At 44.6% G+C, this 16,346-nt stretch overlaps 1 protein-coding gene across 1 annotated transcript in view; it reads right to left on the reverse strand.

Annotated features, from left to right (window-relative positions):
* Nucleotides 1-519: 519 nt before the first annotated feature.
* gpc1b (glypican 1b) overlaps nucleotides 520-16,346 on the reverse strand; it is a 63,319-nt gene continuing 47,492 nt past the window's right edge. The window contains exons 4-11 of the mRNA XM_076021300.1: nucleotides 15,022-15,249; nucleotides 14,673-14,836; nucleotides 9,528-9,693; nucleotides 9,279-9,409; nucleotides 6,474-6,599; nucleotides 6,067-6,200; nucleotides 4,623-4,798; nucleotides 520-4,439 (exon numbers count right to left, since the gene is read on the reverse strand). Coding sequence (XP_075877415.1) covers nucleotides 4,231-4,439; nucleotides 4,623-4,798; nucleotides 6,067-6,200; nucleotides 6,474-6,599; nucleotides 9,279-9,409; nucleotides 9,528-9,693; nucleotides 14,673-14,836; nucleotides 15,022-15,249 — 1,334 coding nt within the window. The 3' untranslated portion in view covers nucleotides 520-4,230. The remainder of the gene's footprint in view (nucleotides 4,440-4,622; nucleotides 4,799-6,066; nucleotides 6,201-6,473; nucleotides 6,600-9,278; nucleotides 9,410-9,527; nucleotides 9,694-14,672; nucleotides 14,837-15,021; nucleotides 15,250-16,346) is intronic.

Genomic DNA, 16,346 nt, shown 5'->3' on the forward strand with positions numbered 1-16,346 from the left:
GGGAAGCAACGTGTGCAGATGGGATGGAGAATTTAAAAGGGAGGCAGATTCTTCCTTTTTCCTGAGGAATCCTAAAAGTTGTTAAACCTCAGGTTTTTTTGTTTCCTTTTTCAGATATTCACACAAATTCAAACCTTCTGCCATGGCATACAGGCGTTCAGTCAGAGTCACTGAGTCATTTAGCGTTTTAGCATTAGTTGCTGTATTTACTCTGTATTTTCTGTCACTGGAAAATGCTGTGTGGTTACAAAGAACACCACTGTCTCTTTACCCCTGCTGGTTTAGTTGATTGGAACTGTGTTCCATTCATCAGGCTGCTCAGAAAGGCACAAACACTTTTAATTTGAAAAAATGATTAGAATTCAGCAAGTTTCAGGCTTTGAGTCTGAATTAGCTTTAACATGCAATTGCTTTAGTCTCATCTATTATAATTATTATTACTCAATGTATAACTGCTAAAACTATTAAAAATGACTTGACAAGTATGCAGAGACATAAGAAAAGACACAGGACGCCAGCTTGTTGAAAATCTTACAATGTATATAATTGACACAAGATTTCAGGTACAACAGCAAACGAGACATTTGTATTTTATCAACCTCTCTCTGGCATTTTATCGTCACCATAAGCACAGACTCTCAAGTACATTTCTGACCATAAGCAAACCAACGTAATCAAAAAAACAAAACAAAAACAAAAAAATGAAATAAAGAAAAAGTACTTTCCTCCTCACAAAATGGCACCTTTAGGAAATTCTTCTCATATCCAACTACAATAAAAGCCGCCTGTGAATGGCGAGATAATTACCTTTACTTCTTTCTTTTTTTGCCGCCTTATGAACGAGGGCAGGACTGAGGCACACAAACTGATCAGGAATCAGCGCTCTACACGGACCTTATCTTTACACACACACAGACAAACTCTCTCTCTCTTACACACACACACACACACACACACAAACAAACGTACACACACACATGCACACAGGGGCTTTGCGTTTACACCCTTTCATCAAAGTTGAACAAGAGACATCTCGCCGGTCTGCGTCCGTCTGCACACGTGCAAGCCCCAGTCCATTGACTCGCTTGCATTCGATCGATGATCGGTGTGGCACATTCGTGCAGACAGTGCCATCTGTTGGCCTCATAAAAAGTGCATTTTTTTTTTTTTTAAAGGAAAAAGGGGATGGTGGAATTGGAGTACAGGGACCTATGTATGAGCAACAAATTGGTGAGGTCATGTTGGGGTAAAGGCAGAGGAGGAGGAGTTTGAGAGGGGCATATGGGGGGGGGGGAGGGGGGGTTGCTGTGCAAAATTTCAGCCGATGAAACTGAAGGTTAAGAGTCACAAGTTGTCTTTGAATCGTAATGTCCCTATCACACCTTTATTTATTTAAAAGGGACAGTGCATGCTAATTGCAATAATTGTAATTGTAAAAAGTTGGGCATCATCACTAGTTAGGAAATACTTGTAAGTTTTGATATTGTATTATTTTTCCACACTCACCGAAACAAAGTCCTCTTTAATACAACAATACAGACCATGAATGCCTGTCCAATAATCACACAATTCTGTTAGGATGGTTAAAGATAGTATCATTAAAAGCAGTGCATTTAGTGCATGCTGCTCTTCCAAATCCCCCCAATTATTCATCATACTGGAACACAATAAGCTCTTCTTCTTCTTCTTTGTCTTTACTTCTGGTCTTCGTCTTCAACTACTTTTTAAATGGAAAATTGCCATCAAACATATAATTGTATCACACAGAAACTAAACTACATTGCTGTTATGTTATGCTTGGATCATTTTAGCATTCTAGCACGCTATTGCCACAAACGGCCCTTCTGCTACTTAGTACAACACTGAAACGCTTTTTAACCTGGCACATAAACCAATCACGGACACCTGACTTAAGGGTGTTGCTTTGGTAAGGAGTAGGTCTGCTAGCTAGAAGATTCATGATTTAGATGCATTAAACCACTTCTGCTACTTTGCCACCATGATAATTGACTGTCATTCCGGGTTTGGCTTCTGTGCCATTTTGCACTGGAAACAGTAAAAAGAAGTCAGTCAGGTGGATGCGATTTGGGACACATGTCATCTTTTAAAGGGAGTCACAAGCAGATTTCTTAACCAGGAGAGGCGAGATGTGCACACATTCACCCAGACACACATGCAAAACAAACATAGCATTCATCATTAGAAGGTGAAAGAAATTACCGTTTGACACGTTTTGAAACGTTTGACAGTCGTCTCACCATGATTTTTTTTTCATGGGAGAACCTTGCAGATGTGCTTCCCAGACAATGACAGAGCCACCGACTGCTTAATTAGCGATGTATTATCATCAGCTGTCAAAAACTGAATTATAGTGGATAGTCCCAGTGCGCACTGCCTCTATCCATCATCCACTTTGGACTCCTCTGTCGGTTACAATACTGGCAAACAAAGACACTATAATAGCAGGTGGATGTCATTATAGCAGGTTGTAAAAGCTCATTCTAAAATAAAGGGGGTGGCGGATGAGCGCTAGTTAGTTCAGTCTTCCATGGTTAGACATTTCATTCTGTACCTTGTCCGCTCTGCCAACCACAGACAAGGACGCTCATTTGAGCACGTACGGAAGCAACTTGCCATCACTCTGCACGCTGCGTCGTTGAACGCCAGCTGTGAACATCTCTCTGAATTAGTAATGTGTTTGGCGAGCTTTTGATGAGAAAAATGCTCTTTCTATTGTGTTTAATCTTTGTTCCCAGTGAAGGTTTACAAGTAAAAAAGGCGTGTCATCGTCAAATAGGCTTGCCATCGTGTCAAGCAAGTGAGAGCGACACTTTCAAAGTCGGTACGCGTGATGGGGCGGGGGAGGGGCAAAAAGGAGGAGGTTGACACTTATTGCTTTAAGTAAAAAAGGTGGAAGGCAGGTAATGGAAAATCGAACAAAGCGATCGGAAAAGATGCGTCGGGAGTGAGTGGAGTGTGATGCACGGACCACTGCTGCAATCAGGACAAACATGTACAACATTGGTAGTTTTCCATTACGATGCTAATCATATGAGCACGGGACCTTCGCTAGGAGTGCACAAAATTATGCATATTTTCCATATATATGTGTGTGCATGTATATGTATATATATTTTTGCCCTGTTGCTCGTAGAAAATAACACTGAGGAAAAGTAGGAAGGGAAATGAAAAATAACAAGCGCTACATGGCCGGCCGCGTTTTTTGCTTCCCGTGTTCATTTCCGCTCCGCTACACTTTTACCATAATCCCAATCTGCTCGCTGACACTCTTATCCTTGCCACATACTGACTGTGCAAGTGCTCTAAGGGAGGGGGAAGCTGATCTGAGACGCATATCCGAGACCCGGGCGTGGGGACGGCAGGGGCAGGTGGAATGTCGGGATGAGTGAGTGGATGGCGCGTCGGAAGGGTCACGTTACTCCCACATTAGACGGACGTGTCAGCGCGGATACTATGGCGGCTGCGATTACAGCTTTGCGTGATGAGACTGCAAGAAAAAAATGCACCTCCCACCACTGACCACCGGCTGTGTTCAACCATAATGCGACTGTGAATGCGACAGCAGTCCTAATGCAATATTCATTTATTCAAAGTGTGTGTTACTATCTCTGCACACGCAGGGAGAGGAAGTGATTTGAGCACTCTGGGGTTTCTTCTTTGACTTAATAATAAATACATGTATATATATATATATATATATATATATATATATATATATATATATATATATATGTATATATCTACTTTATTTAACACAAGTGCATTGTTTTCAAAATGCGGGAACAGCAAAATGTCTGAGCATCGCTGGAAAGCTCTGCCTCTAATCTTCTCTCGCCTGTTAGCTAACCGCCGTTGTGCAGGTCTCAGATAGAAAACCTCAGGAGCCCCCCTCAAACAGTAGGAACTATAAACGTTAGAAGACCAGCTCTAAAGGTGTCATAATATTGCAAGAAATGAAAAAGAGCAGAACCAGAAAATATCAAGAGTACTCAGAATTCCATGTTGTCCTAGTCTAAAACCAGAAGGAGGTCCGTCCAAAAATGATTTGCTTATTGTTCTTGTTGTTTCTACATATGCATTTTTTTTTTGTTTTGGCAAAGTAACTAACCCGCCCTCCCCGCTTTTTCTGTCTGAGTTCTTTCCCCCAACCCACCCCTGACCCCCTCCGTGTCCCCAAACTCAGTCCCAGTCGGTGCTTGGCTCCATCAATTATCGCCGGAGCAGCAGCAGGAGGAGCAGCGGGATCAGCTGAGCGGCCACGCTGGGGAGGTTCTGTGCAGCCGCCGCTTTTACCTCTTTGTTCTTTGGGGGGTCGGCGTAGAACACGGGCCTATCAGTCTTGGGGACAATGACGCGAGGGCCTCGGTGGCACATTTCGTCAGCGCATGCGCCACTCCCTGAGCCGCTGACATCATCACCTGTGAGGAAACGTTTAAATGTGAGCCACTTGGCACAAAAAAACAAGGTATTTACCGGCTGAGCGCCATGAAAATAAACTGACTTCAATACAAATAGCTACAGCGCCTTGGCGGTGAAAATAAGAGTTTACATGCTTTCATTCATGCACTCCTCAGAGACACGACCACAGAAGAAACACTCACTGGTGTCCAGAAAGTCTATGTCCTGGCCATTCAGAGCCTTTTTCAGGCGGAGTGTCGTGACCCTCAGCTGCATAATCTGTTGGCGTATCGTCATGTCTGGCCTGGTGATGTCGATCTCCACCTCAGGGTTGTTGATCTGACTAGTGAGGCCGTCACCTATGACCTCTGGGAGGTACCTGCCACACACAAACCACTTGTGAAGTTTCATAAAATGTACTTGTTTTTCACAAACACAGTGTCCATCAAGTGTATCTAAACTTCTATTTAATATATAATTATATATATTTTTTTATTAAATGTTATTGTGTGTGTATATATGTATATAATTATTAATAATTATTGTTATTACATGTTGCATGTTGCATGTATGTTTAAGATATGGATTTAAAAGCCGAGTGTGCAATATTTAGCACAATCCCGTGGTCATAAAGTATATTGCAGACAAATAAATACCAGTTTATTTTTCATGTGTAGTGCTTATTGTGCTATAAAAAACATTAATCTGCAATCGGACCGGGAGGCTGATCTACCCGCACTGTAGAAAACAGGTGACTTCAGTGTCAATCTGCAGATTTTTTCTCTAATCAGCAAATTCCATCTGGGAAAAACCACTCCGATGTTAATCCCTGTTTTCTGACGTCCCACTTGATCTTGCTTGAGCCGTGGCGTCAAAGTGGAATCAGAAAACCCTGAGCAGAACTACATTCTGGGCCGCTTATTTAGATGTAAAGAAATGTTTACAATTAGAAAAAAAAATGAAAATGACGTCATCAAACACACTTCTGTTCAATTTTAATGCTAATGTTAATAAGACATCTGCAACTAATTACTTGATGGGCCTTTAATATTTTGACCTCGAGTCTCAGTTCATAATGCCATGGAGCAGCTGTTTGTTCAAGCACTGGTGGTTGGCAGCTCACAGAGTGGTCCACCTTCTTAGCAGACAACTCTGCTAAGAGTTTAGTCTAAGTAGCACAATCTGTAAAAATACAGACGCAGCTGATGAACTTATGGGTTGTTAGTCATTTTCCTGGTAACGGTATGTTTGTTTCATTTAAGGGTGGGACTGAGTGCTTTAAAGACCAACCAGGGTTAGCAGCAAGCCCGCCCGCCCAATCACAGCCATTAAAAATACCACCAAATTAAAAATAGCAACAATTTAAAAGTAACAGTTAAACCAATCAAGAAGTAAAGGTAATTTAAAGTAAAAGTGTTCATATTCTTGATCAGCTTGGCATGTGGTTGTTCTTATTATCAACCTGAGGCTGGTATGTGTAGTTAGCTTGCAGGCTAGCGAGCTACCGAGCAAAATAGATCAATGCAGATAGATTTAAATTTAAACTTGTTTTAACTGGGTAGAAACCTGACAAAACCGGTTTTGCCATATATTAGTCCACCCACTGATTGTTTAGAATACTCTTCTTAATGGTCTTCCGTTGGCTACCTGGCCCGGGTCATTCCATTCCAGCACTTGTCTTCTGCTCCCGTCCCCGTGGCCACTCGGTCGCTGCACAGAACATTTGGCAGAGACACCCAGTAGGGCTGCATGTGTCTCAGTTTGATGGTTACATCAGCCACCTGAGAAACAACAAAAAAAACGAATTCACTCACTTCAGACTTTGAATCTCATTTAAAACATACAAACAAACAACAACAAAAAAACCCAAAACAAAACATATAAGCAATTACGTAGCCACTCAGTGAAGAGAGTCGTATGAAGGGCGCGTGCATCCAAGCATTTGAAACCCTCCCACAGGGGGTTTGACTACATGATGACATCTGCACTTTAAAATGAGAAAATGGAACTCTCCAGGAGTGAGGTCATCAGGAAGAAAGTGGCAAAACACTAACCAGTTGGTCCATTTTGCTTGAGCTGGACTCCATTTTGTCTTCCACCACAACTTTCATGCCCTTGAAGATCTTGTCCGCTCGGCTGCTGCCGCCTTCGTCCCAGAGTTTGCCGCATGCCTGGAACAACTGTGCCAACAGAGGGCGACGCAAATGCAAAGACGAGAAAGAAAAATGTGAGCTGGGCTGCAAATGAATGTGCAAGCGACTTGCTTACCACGAACATAGTTCATAATACCACAAACAAAAGTATTTACTGAAACGGCTTGACTGCAGGTGCACAGAAACCACAGTCAGTACAGATGTATCTCTGCCTGTCAGACGCAGCGTCGGGGAGCGAGAGACTTCATCAGAGTGCCGGCCAGCCAGAATAAAATGTGGCCATAAAGGAAAAATAACGGTGTCCCAGTATGACTTATTTCATAACTGGAACCCGGGGAATCCAGCTAGTCTGCAGTCAATCTGTCGACCAATCTGTTCCGCTAAGGAGCCGCGAGCCTTTGAACCTTCACATTAAACTCCAAACTAATCCCGCTTTAAACTTGCAGCCACGTCTGTCGACATAACTTGCAGCAGACTGCAAATAGACATTGGGAGAAAAAAAAAAAACTGTTGTTGGATGAGTTACTGGCAGGACAGAACATCCTTTGGGCTCTTTTAGTGGACGAGCACGGCCCCACTCTTATGTATTGTGCTTTGGTGTGTTTTATTGGGCAGAATCCATAAGGTGGATTCGGGCTTTTGATGTCAACACATGATGGAAGTGCTGTAGCAGATCATTTACCGCAGAACAATGGTTGCAAAGGGGAGGGAATGATAACCAGTAAGATTTTCTGGCACATTTCCAAAAAGTTTCCACGGTAATTTAAGGGAATTGTTTGAAATTTGTTTCCTAGAATATTAAAATTGTCATTATTTCCAGAGTTCTTTTCATTATTTCTTTGCTCATATGTAAAAGAAAATAAAAAAAATCGCTATACACAGAAATGAAGGATGTTGTAACCCTACTTTGAACCCCGGTCACGCTGGCAACACACAGGAAGCACAGAGGCAGCGTTGTCTTTCCTCTCATCTCCTACAATGTTTTCTACCCTGTTATTTTTATTTATTTTTGCAGAGTCAGATTTACCCCCCTTGCTGTAAAGTGCTTTCTTTTTAAAAATCACATAAAGCTGTTGTTCAAACACCATTAAACAGCACAATAAATGTCGGGCCGCAGGTTTCGTTCTGACTAGCAAGCCTCAGAAAAATAAAACAAATAAAAGTCTGGTGAACACAACCGCTGCAGTTACTGTGCAGCCGATAACTGTGTAAGCAGAGTCGCTATACTGATAGATCTATGTGCACTAATTTGTGCCTTAACTCTTTTTATTGCATGACTGTAATTTGTTGTGCTTGACATGAGCACATTAACACACCGGCTGATACAAACACGTTTTAAATCACATTATATTTTAATTCACATGCGCAAAGAGGAAAAAAAGAAAAAACAAAACAAACCAAAACAACAACAACCTCTCACCAGCTTATCTGCTTCATCTGGGCTGCGTGGGGGAGCTTTTAACAGTTTTGACTGACAGTCACTTGGTTAGATAAACAAACAGTCCCAGAGCTGCCGTTTTTAATCCCTGCATTGCAGAAATCATAACTGTTGTCTGAGAGTGACTGACAGTTACCCCAACATTACTGTGTTATATTATTATGAAATGGAACACTCCTGCGAATAACAAAAATGTTGTATATTATGGAGAGTTGTGTTGAAAGTGAGAGGTAGATTACAAGCTTATTCTTTTTCTCTATTTTCAACAAGCCAACTGTGTGTTTCACAAGAATGATGATCACAGGTTAATGTTAGACAACCTGCACTGTGAATGTGATCTTATTATGTGGATATTTTTCCAGTTGTATATTTGTTATTATCACACCTGAAAAAAAAAAAAAATGTTCCCCTCATTTTAAATGTGTCAACATGACCTCTTTCAGTCCAACTCATGTTTATGTAGCACAGGTCCAGTTAGACAGCTCCAGAGATGAGAGTAAATTTGATAACAAAGCAGCAGGGGGATTTTTCAGTGGAAGTTAGTTTCCCCCAACCCTGAGCAAAGCTGAATGATCCTTTTTCTCATGATATCCAACTCAAACATAGGGGTCTGGGTGCAAAGTGCAGATCTGAGTCTCTTTATCTCTCCTTTAGCTGTGTAATCTGAAGGAAAGATTTCTTTATCTGTTATTTACTTCATTCTTTCAGTAAGTTGTATATTTTTTTCTTTCAGACATTATGCAAAAGTCAACTGTGTCGCCAAATGAAGTCAGACGGATGCGCAAGTTTTTTTTTTTTTTTTTTTAATCAGATAGAGGTTCCGTAACGAAGTTTGCGTGTTGTCTTTTATTATAAGTTTTCAAAGTTTTGAATCATCAATCCACTCTATCAGTGCTTATCCTGCAATCACAGCTGCTGTTTAGTCCTGTCTTTCTTGGGGTGAAGGCGAGGTCACATACAGGACAAGCCACCAGTTCATCGCAGGGCCACACAGAGAGACAAACAACCATCCACACTCACACAGTTCACGGTTGCCCAGCAGCTTAATGGGCATGCCTCTGAACTGCAGCAGGAAGCCGGAGTACTCGGAAAGAACCCGAGCAGACAACATGGAAACCAATATCACTTCCACCAGAAAGCCCCCTGCCGACCCCAGATCTGGAAATAAAACCCGCAACCTTCATGCTTGCGGGTTTTGAAATATAATAAACTGAAAACCCTCGAGCAGGATGCATCCGAATCAGAAATGGTCAACGTGACGTTCTCACCTTGCTGTTGATCGACTCAATGTTCTCCATCATGGTCATCATGGCGTCTGAGATGTGATTGGGGAGGTTCAGGATGACGCTGTCCACACCAGACGGGCCGTCGAAGCTGTCTGCCACCTGCATCATCGTCTCTGCAAAGAAGCGAGTCGGGGCGAGGGTTCGGGGGGGTTAAAGACAGCACGACAGACGTTTTGGCCTCTGTGGAAAAGGAGCCCTGAGGACCGTTTGATGGAAGTAGCTGCCGCCCACCTGCCAGGTACCTCCACTCGGTGTCGAGGTCGGCGTGGTTGGCCAGACAGCCCTTCATGACGTTGGTGCAGAAGTTGGCGCAGGGTCTGGCCGAGGGCATCCCGCGGCAGTGGGGGCAGTAGGTCATCCTCATGACGGCCCGCATGCACTCCCGGCTCAGCTGCGCCTGGGGGGGGAAATGAACACAAGCACACCCGCACACAAACAAAAACACACACACACACACACACACACACACACACACACACACAACACCTGGGTGAAATAGATGCTGTCGCGTCGAGCTTGTGCCCGACCTGAGATTCTGCATCCATGTGGCCGCCGCCATGGGTTCATTTCTGCCGTCCTGTGCAGAGCTAAAAGTGACGACTGTTGCCAGACTGTGGTGAGAGGTGACCTCCCGCCGTGACCCTTCTCCGCTTTTGCACCGCACTCACATTCAGCGCAGTTTCCTTGGTAACGATTTGAGGAGGGAAACTGGCTCTTTCGTTTTGTTTTTTTGTTTCTCGCGAGATAAAAAGGTCCCGTTCTCATTCGTTCTCATCTTCTGGCCTCCTTTCCTATCTGCCTCTGGAGGCCCCTGCAAGCCCGTCTCCCCGCCAGGGTGCAGAGCCGCGGCGCGAGAAAAAAATAAAAGCAAAACTGGGTTAATACCAGTAAGCTCTGTTCGCATGAGAGGGTGCTACGCATGCAAAAAAAGACCAAAAAAAAAACAACACACAGGAAGTGCACGCACGCGGACGAGAGAGAGAGCGAGAGAGAGAGAGAGGCTGGCTGGGCGGCTGTAGGGGGGCGTGTCACACACAAAGCTGCTCTGAGCTGACATCTGGGCCGTGCCTGGTGATCTTCCTGGAAAAAGAAATTAAAAATAAAAACCCCAACAACAGCTTCAGTTTCAGATCAGCTTCCAGCAGATATGCACGCTGGAGGTCGGAGGACAAAGAAGCGGGCGGGGGGGGGATTGAGACGAGAGACGAGAGGGTTCGATCGCCTCCAGCAGACTCCAGCCACACTTTCTGGGGAATCTTCAAGAGTGCTCGGCAAAAATCGGAACGGAATAATGAGGGGCGGCAGGATTGTCTGATGATATTAGAGGCCCCCTAAACAATTGCGACTCTTTGTGGTGTGCATCCCTGCGATATGCTTGTTAAAGGCCCAGTGCGTGAGATTTAGTAGCTTGCAGTCGTAAAAAATAAATAAATAAACAAACAAAAACACACAAACCATGGAGTGTCAAATCGCTAAACCCTCGTGACAAGTGAATGAAAACATAACAGCTGTTTAAAGCTTCTTCTTCTTCTATCTTGACAAACATACACACAAGCGCTTTTCTTTTTAAATTCAGTGTTACAGCGGATCCCTTTGAAAAATGACACATGGGGCCTTTAACTTGTATTGGCGTTATGAGCCCTCTCTGCTCACGGGGACAATTAAAAGTTCACACAATAAATTATGTTTATTTTCCTATGGTGAACACTGCAAACAAGACCTAAAACAAAATACCACTGAATAAAAAAACAAATCGGTCTAAATGTGTCAATTGATCTCTGATCGCCATAAAAAAAAAAAAAATGAATTATTACTAATTATAGACAATCCAGCAGGGACGGTGCAATAAAGTGAGAAGGAAGAATGACAGAGAAAAGCAATGACTAAACTCTCGGGCTTAATCTCCAGTCACATGAGACGTGAGTCAGTCCTTGACTTCATTCTCTCTCTTTTTTTCCCCCTCCCCACCTCCAATCCCCACACCTCTGCCTTTTGGACCGCATGAGTCAGACGAAACAGTTTTTGGCGAAAACAAAAAAGGGGGAGCGTGAGGGACAGCAGGGTGTCGAGACGAATGTTAAAAGGAAAAGAGAGGAGGCTGGAGACCTGAAATATTCACCAAGATGAAAAGTCATTATTTTTTCGCTTGATTTTCTGTTTCATCACCGCTGGAAGATGACCGGCAAGAACAACGGGCGTGAAACAACACGCACAACACTGGGTGGGACGAGCTGGGCTTGATGTTTTGGGGGAACTTCCCTACGTTACCTTGATCACATCAGCGCTTGAAAAGAAATGTCTGTCATCTGAGAGACAGGAAGTACAGGAGCCTGAGGGCAGAGCAGAGTGCTAATTTGAGTCATGACGGCGTTGCCGATTGCTCTTTGTTCGACTCCACTGTGCGTCAAAAAGAAAGAAGGGCGGCGGAAATCCAGCCGACTTTGTGGTAATGTTGAAAGATTAATTGCGAGTACAGTTAATTAGCGATAAATAAACGAACCGAGCGGCAACTGCGACTGTCTGCTTTGAAAGCCTTTGGAAGAGCGTCGACCGGAGCCCAAACTTCCTTCATCCTCCTCCACCGAGCTTTCGTCTCTCCGCTTTTCTCCCCTGCCGTCCCGAGCGCGCCTTTCGCCTGTAATTAGCGAGAATATACGAGCGACCTCTCCTCCCTTGAGTTATGGAGCGAGCGCGTCCAGACTGCTCGCCTCCAGAGTGAGCGATGTGGCACGTGGCCTACTTCCTCCATGCGGCCAACACTGCCAAACAGTCCCCAACAAGAAAAAAAGAAGAAAGAAAAACTGAGGACGACGCAACTGGTGCAGCCCAGAGAGTAGCAGGGCCAAGGAAACATTTGAATTCATCCTTCAAGACTGGCACAAAGTTACACAAACACACACACACACACACACACCAAAAAACATGCTGAGGTTGAAGGCTGCAAATTGTGGCTACTTTGGGACCATTCCTTTCAACTTGGACATATGACTGTGTGTCCAAACCACCCTGCAGATCTTCACAAAGCAGCACATTTAGCCCTCTGTTTACAGCCTCCTGCTGGAAAAGAAATTTGATGTGCTTCCACATGTTCCTATAGAAATAAAACAAGGAGGGTGGATCAAATTCCAGGCTAGGGGTGTTTTTACTGCACTTTGTTGAGCTACCAATTCCCCCCGTGTAATCACAAAGGGAAAACACCCCTCCAGGACCGCATGATCTAGCACATGGCAGAAAAAGGAAAAGAGTGTGAGGGAATTGTCGTTAGAAAACTCTGGCAAAGTGATTTTGGCACGATTCAGTTCCTTCGACGCACTTTGGATTCTTAAAGAGTTTTGTTTTCCTTTCGTCATCTTAACACCTGAATGGTGTAAAAGAAAAACTTCCCGAGCGGCGCGTGGTAAACACGTCTGGCAGCGGGTCTACTGTGGCAAGACGTGGCTAAAAATAGAGGCAGTCGTCTCATTAGCCGCCAATCAGTCAGAGGGAGAAATGCAGACGACAAGAGGAGGAAGAGAGTTACCTTCTCAAATTAGCAAAGCAATCTGTCGGCAGCGAGACAACAGCAGGGATCTGGGAAATATCAAGACTGCTGTGAAGCAGCAGGAAAGTCGAGAGAGAGAGAGAAAATGATTTTTCTTCCCTCCCTGTGCACTGCTGGCAAAATGCACTACGCTACGCATTTTTTCAGCGCCTTCATGGGACCTCAAAGCCTCTCGTACACTCACACACCAACGGGCGGCTGCTCCCAGCTTTGGATGGCTCAAGGAGAAATTACACATTCCATCACGCCGGGCAGTGCTCAGAAAAAAAATACTAAAAAGATGCACAGTGCGACTGACCAAGTGTGTCCGCGCCACAGCGAGACTCTTTCCTCCTCTCTGGAGGCTTTGATGAGTGTTAACGGCGCGTAGGTCAGGAACGTGACATCATTTCACCAGCCCTCACCAGAGGAACTGTGGCCAGGATGACACTTTGTAATTTTTGTAAAAGCTGTGCCACTTACTTTACATATCGGCCCTCTGGGTTTTTTTTTTTTTTTTTTTTTCATAATGAACGCATAGCTCAATGTCCTTCACAAGCAGCAGGGAAGATGCATCAGATTGGAAATGTGCATTAGGCCGAGTCCACGCCAGGGAAATATGCATTGCCGCTAGAGGAGAGTGATTGGAAATGGTGGAAATGTTCTTTTTTTGCCACCTTCAGCACTAAAAATCATAAAATAAAATGCACATAAGATGCCTATCAGATGAATACTTTGCTGTTCTTCAGTAGGTCCTGATCTGCACTGGTTCGTCCACGGGCGGCGCAACTCATGAATAGAAATGCAAACTTATGCTAATTGTGGGTCCCACTCCCATAAGTGCTCGCTCAAACCTTTACTTAGCTGCCGCAGCAACGTTCTTGCCTGTTTTAAACCGGTTAAGCAATTCCCTCAGCGCTAGCCGCACGGCTTTTTGTGGCCCCATGCCCTGTTATCCGCTCGCTAACCGCTAATGGAAACGAGCCCAGTGTGCTGTAGTCCCCCCGTGGCTGAGGATTCTGCGTGTAGGTACAGAATTGAGACGTCCTGAGACGGACTTCGCGGAGGCGTATTTGCCTCATGGAGATGGAGAGATATTGGGCTGCGCTGTTTAGCTAACAGACACATACACACAGTTGGGGCACCGCGGAGGGGTGGGAGGTGATCAACAAACTTCTTCATGTGTGTACACCCTAATGTCATAATTTTGATAGTAATCCCTGGTGTCCATTGCCTAAGATTGATGTGCACGTCCTTGCCCGCAATTGCGAGCGCTACACCTTTTATTGGCTAGCTCCCTTTTCCAGCTAGCTAAAGAGATTTCCTTGCTCTGCTCCTAAACTGGCTTGCGTCTTCCTCACAGAGGGGAGAATCTCTCTCGGGAGAGATTAACCTCCTCCCTTCCTCCCTACTCACTGCCAGGGGAGACATGTTTTATCGCGGCGCTGACATTAACTGTTGTTGCGGGGGGCGATGTGTCGGCTCGGAGGGCTCCTCCTTTCCAGCAACTAACTACGCAAACAAAATAGCAGGTCAGTGTGTGTGCATGTGTGAGATGAAGGGGTGAACGCCGAACACAAGAATGCAAATCAGCGCGTAAAAGTGAAAAAGAAAATGGCCCAAAATGGCATATGAGATGACAAAATGAAGAAATGTGCTCTGAATTTGAAGGGATAGTCGAACCAAATTTCAATAATTTATTCCCCACCCCTTTGTCAATGGAGTCGCCATATGCCAGTAATTTCCTTTCGAATAAGATACCGAGTAACACCAATACTTTTCAGGTAAATTATCCTTTTGAGTAACAGTACTTCTTTGATAAAAGACAAGCTATGGGAAAACAGTAGGAGGCGTACCTGGGAAACCTTGCGCACCACCTCTCCGCTGACCACCAGTCCTTGAACAAAGGAGCGCGCAGCCACAAAGGTGTGCGTGACCATGGTCTTCACCTGGCGGGGGATTTCTCCGAACGGCCGCAGCGTCTCGATCTGCTTGGACACACACTCCAGGTAGTCCTCACCTGCGAGCAGCAGACAACTTCAACAAAGTGTTCTCAACATATAGAGGACATCGGCATTAAATAAAGTGAAAACCTGCCATTATGACATCATTTACTCCTGATGTTGTGTCTAAATGCATACAACACATTCATCATTGCAGCATCAGCTTCTATTGCTAGCTGGTATTAGCTTGCATCAGCTTTACCTATGAAGCTTGGCTTGTTCGCCTGGGAGAAGAGCTTTTCCAAGAGCCTGGCCCAGAATTCGTTGAGCACCTCCTCCAGGTTGACGTTGGAGCCTCGGTAGTAATGCCTCAAGTCCGTATACAGGTCCGAGAAGACTTGGGAATTCTGGGAATACACAACACCCCAGGTGGAGGTGAAGGACTCGTGTAGACTGATAGCTGAGCGGTTGAGTAGCTCCACAAAATAACCTGAGGAGAAACACATAGACAAAAGAAAGGATCCCAAGGTCAGAATATTGAAATGAATGGACACAATGTCTCAATGCGTACTGCAATGCAAAGCACTTCAATTAAAAAATATAAAAATTTCTGGATGTCAAACTGTGGCCTTTCCCCATCTTGCCAGAAAATAAACTCTGCATACTTTGTGCTTCCTCAGTGCATAATAATTCAACTTTGTTGCGTCACGCTGTTTGTCTGGCATCGGCCGCCGAATCTCGCAACCTTCACATCTCTTAACATCTAAATCTGCCGTCGTGCTGCAGACACACGCAGCCTCCTGCACCGACAGTTGAGCTCGGCTCCCTCGGGAGACGACAGACGTCTCAGACATCTCCGGGATGAAACGCACGACATTTGAAGCGAGAATTTACCGACGCTTGGGTTGCGGTGGTGGGAGGCAGACGCGCAGGTAAACACACAGACAGACATATTGCGCAGGCAGGCAGGCTGTCAGGTGCTGTAAGCCTGGGAGAAATAAAACTGTAGCCAGACAGAGACAAACAGAAAGAAATGAAAAGAGTTGTGCGATTGCGCGATGCTGAGTCTGTAAAACCGCAATCATGATTTTTTTTTTTTGCTTAAACAAACTATTTTATAGCAGGAAAAAAACAAACAAACAAAAAAATGCATGTCCCACAGGTCTACAGTCTGTCTGGTTGGCGTCTCACTGTAGCAACTGGGTTCTAACATTATGCATTGTTTGTATGTGTGTGTGTGAGGCACCAGTAAGGGTCTGGACGCACTAGAAACGGGCGTTAGCAGTGGTAAACATTTCGCCTCAGAGGCTTCTTTATTCCGCTAATGTCACTGTTTTTAGAGCAGGACTGTTTTGTATTTAAACCAAACACACATACATACACACACACACACACACACACACACACACACACACACACACACATAGACAGACACACACTCTGTTGCCTCACAGTTTCCCTGACAACAACATATGGAACAAAGCGAGCCAAGTTATACAGTAGCGAACTCCCAACACCCACATACGCAAGGGGCCTGAAGGAAATAACAGCACTCGCAGTTACATAACGCGTTAATATGCTAAGCTC

Source organism: Nelusetta ayraudi, unplaced genomic scaffold (assembly GCF_046127955.1).
Source record: "Nelusetta ayraudi isolate G7.1 ecotype Tasmania unplaced genomic scaffold, CSIRO-AGI_Nayr_v1 ptg000011l, whole genome shotgun sequence".
NCBI lineage: Eukaryota > Metazoa > Chordata > Actinopteri > Tetraodontiformes > Monacanthidae > Nelusetta > Nelusetta ayraudi.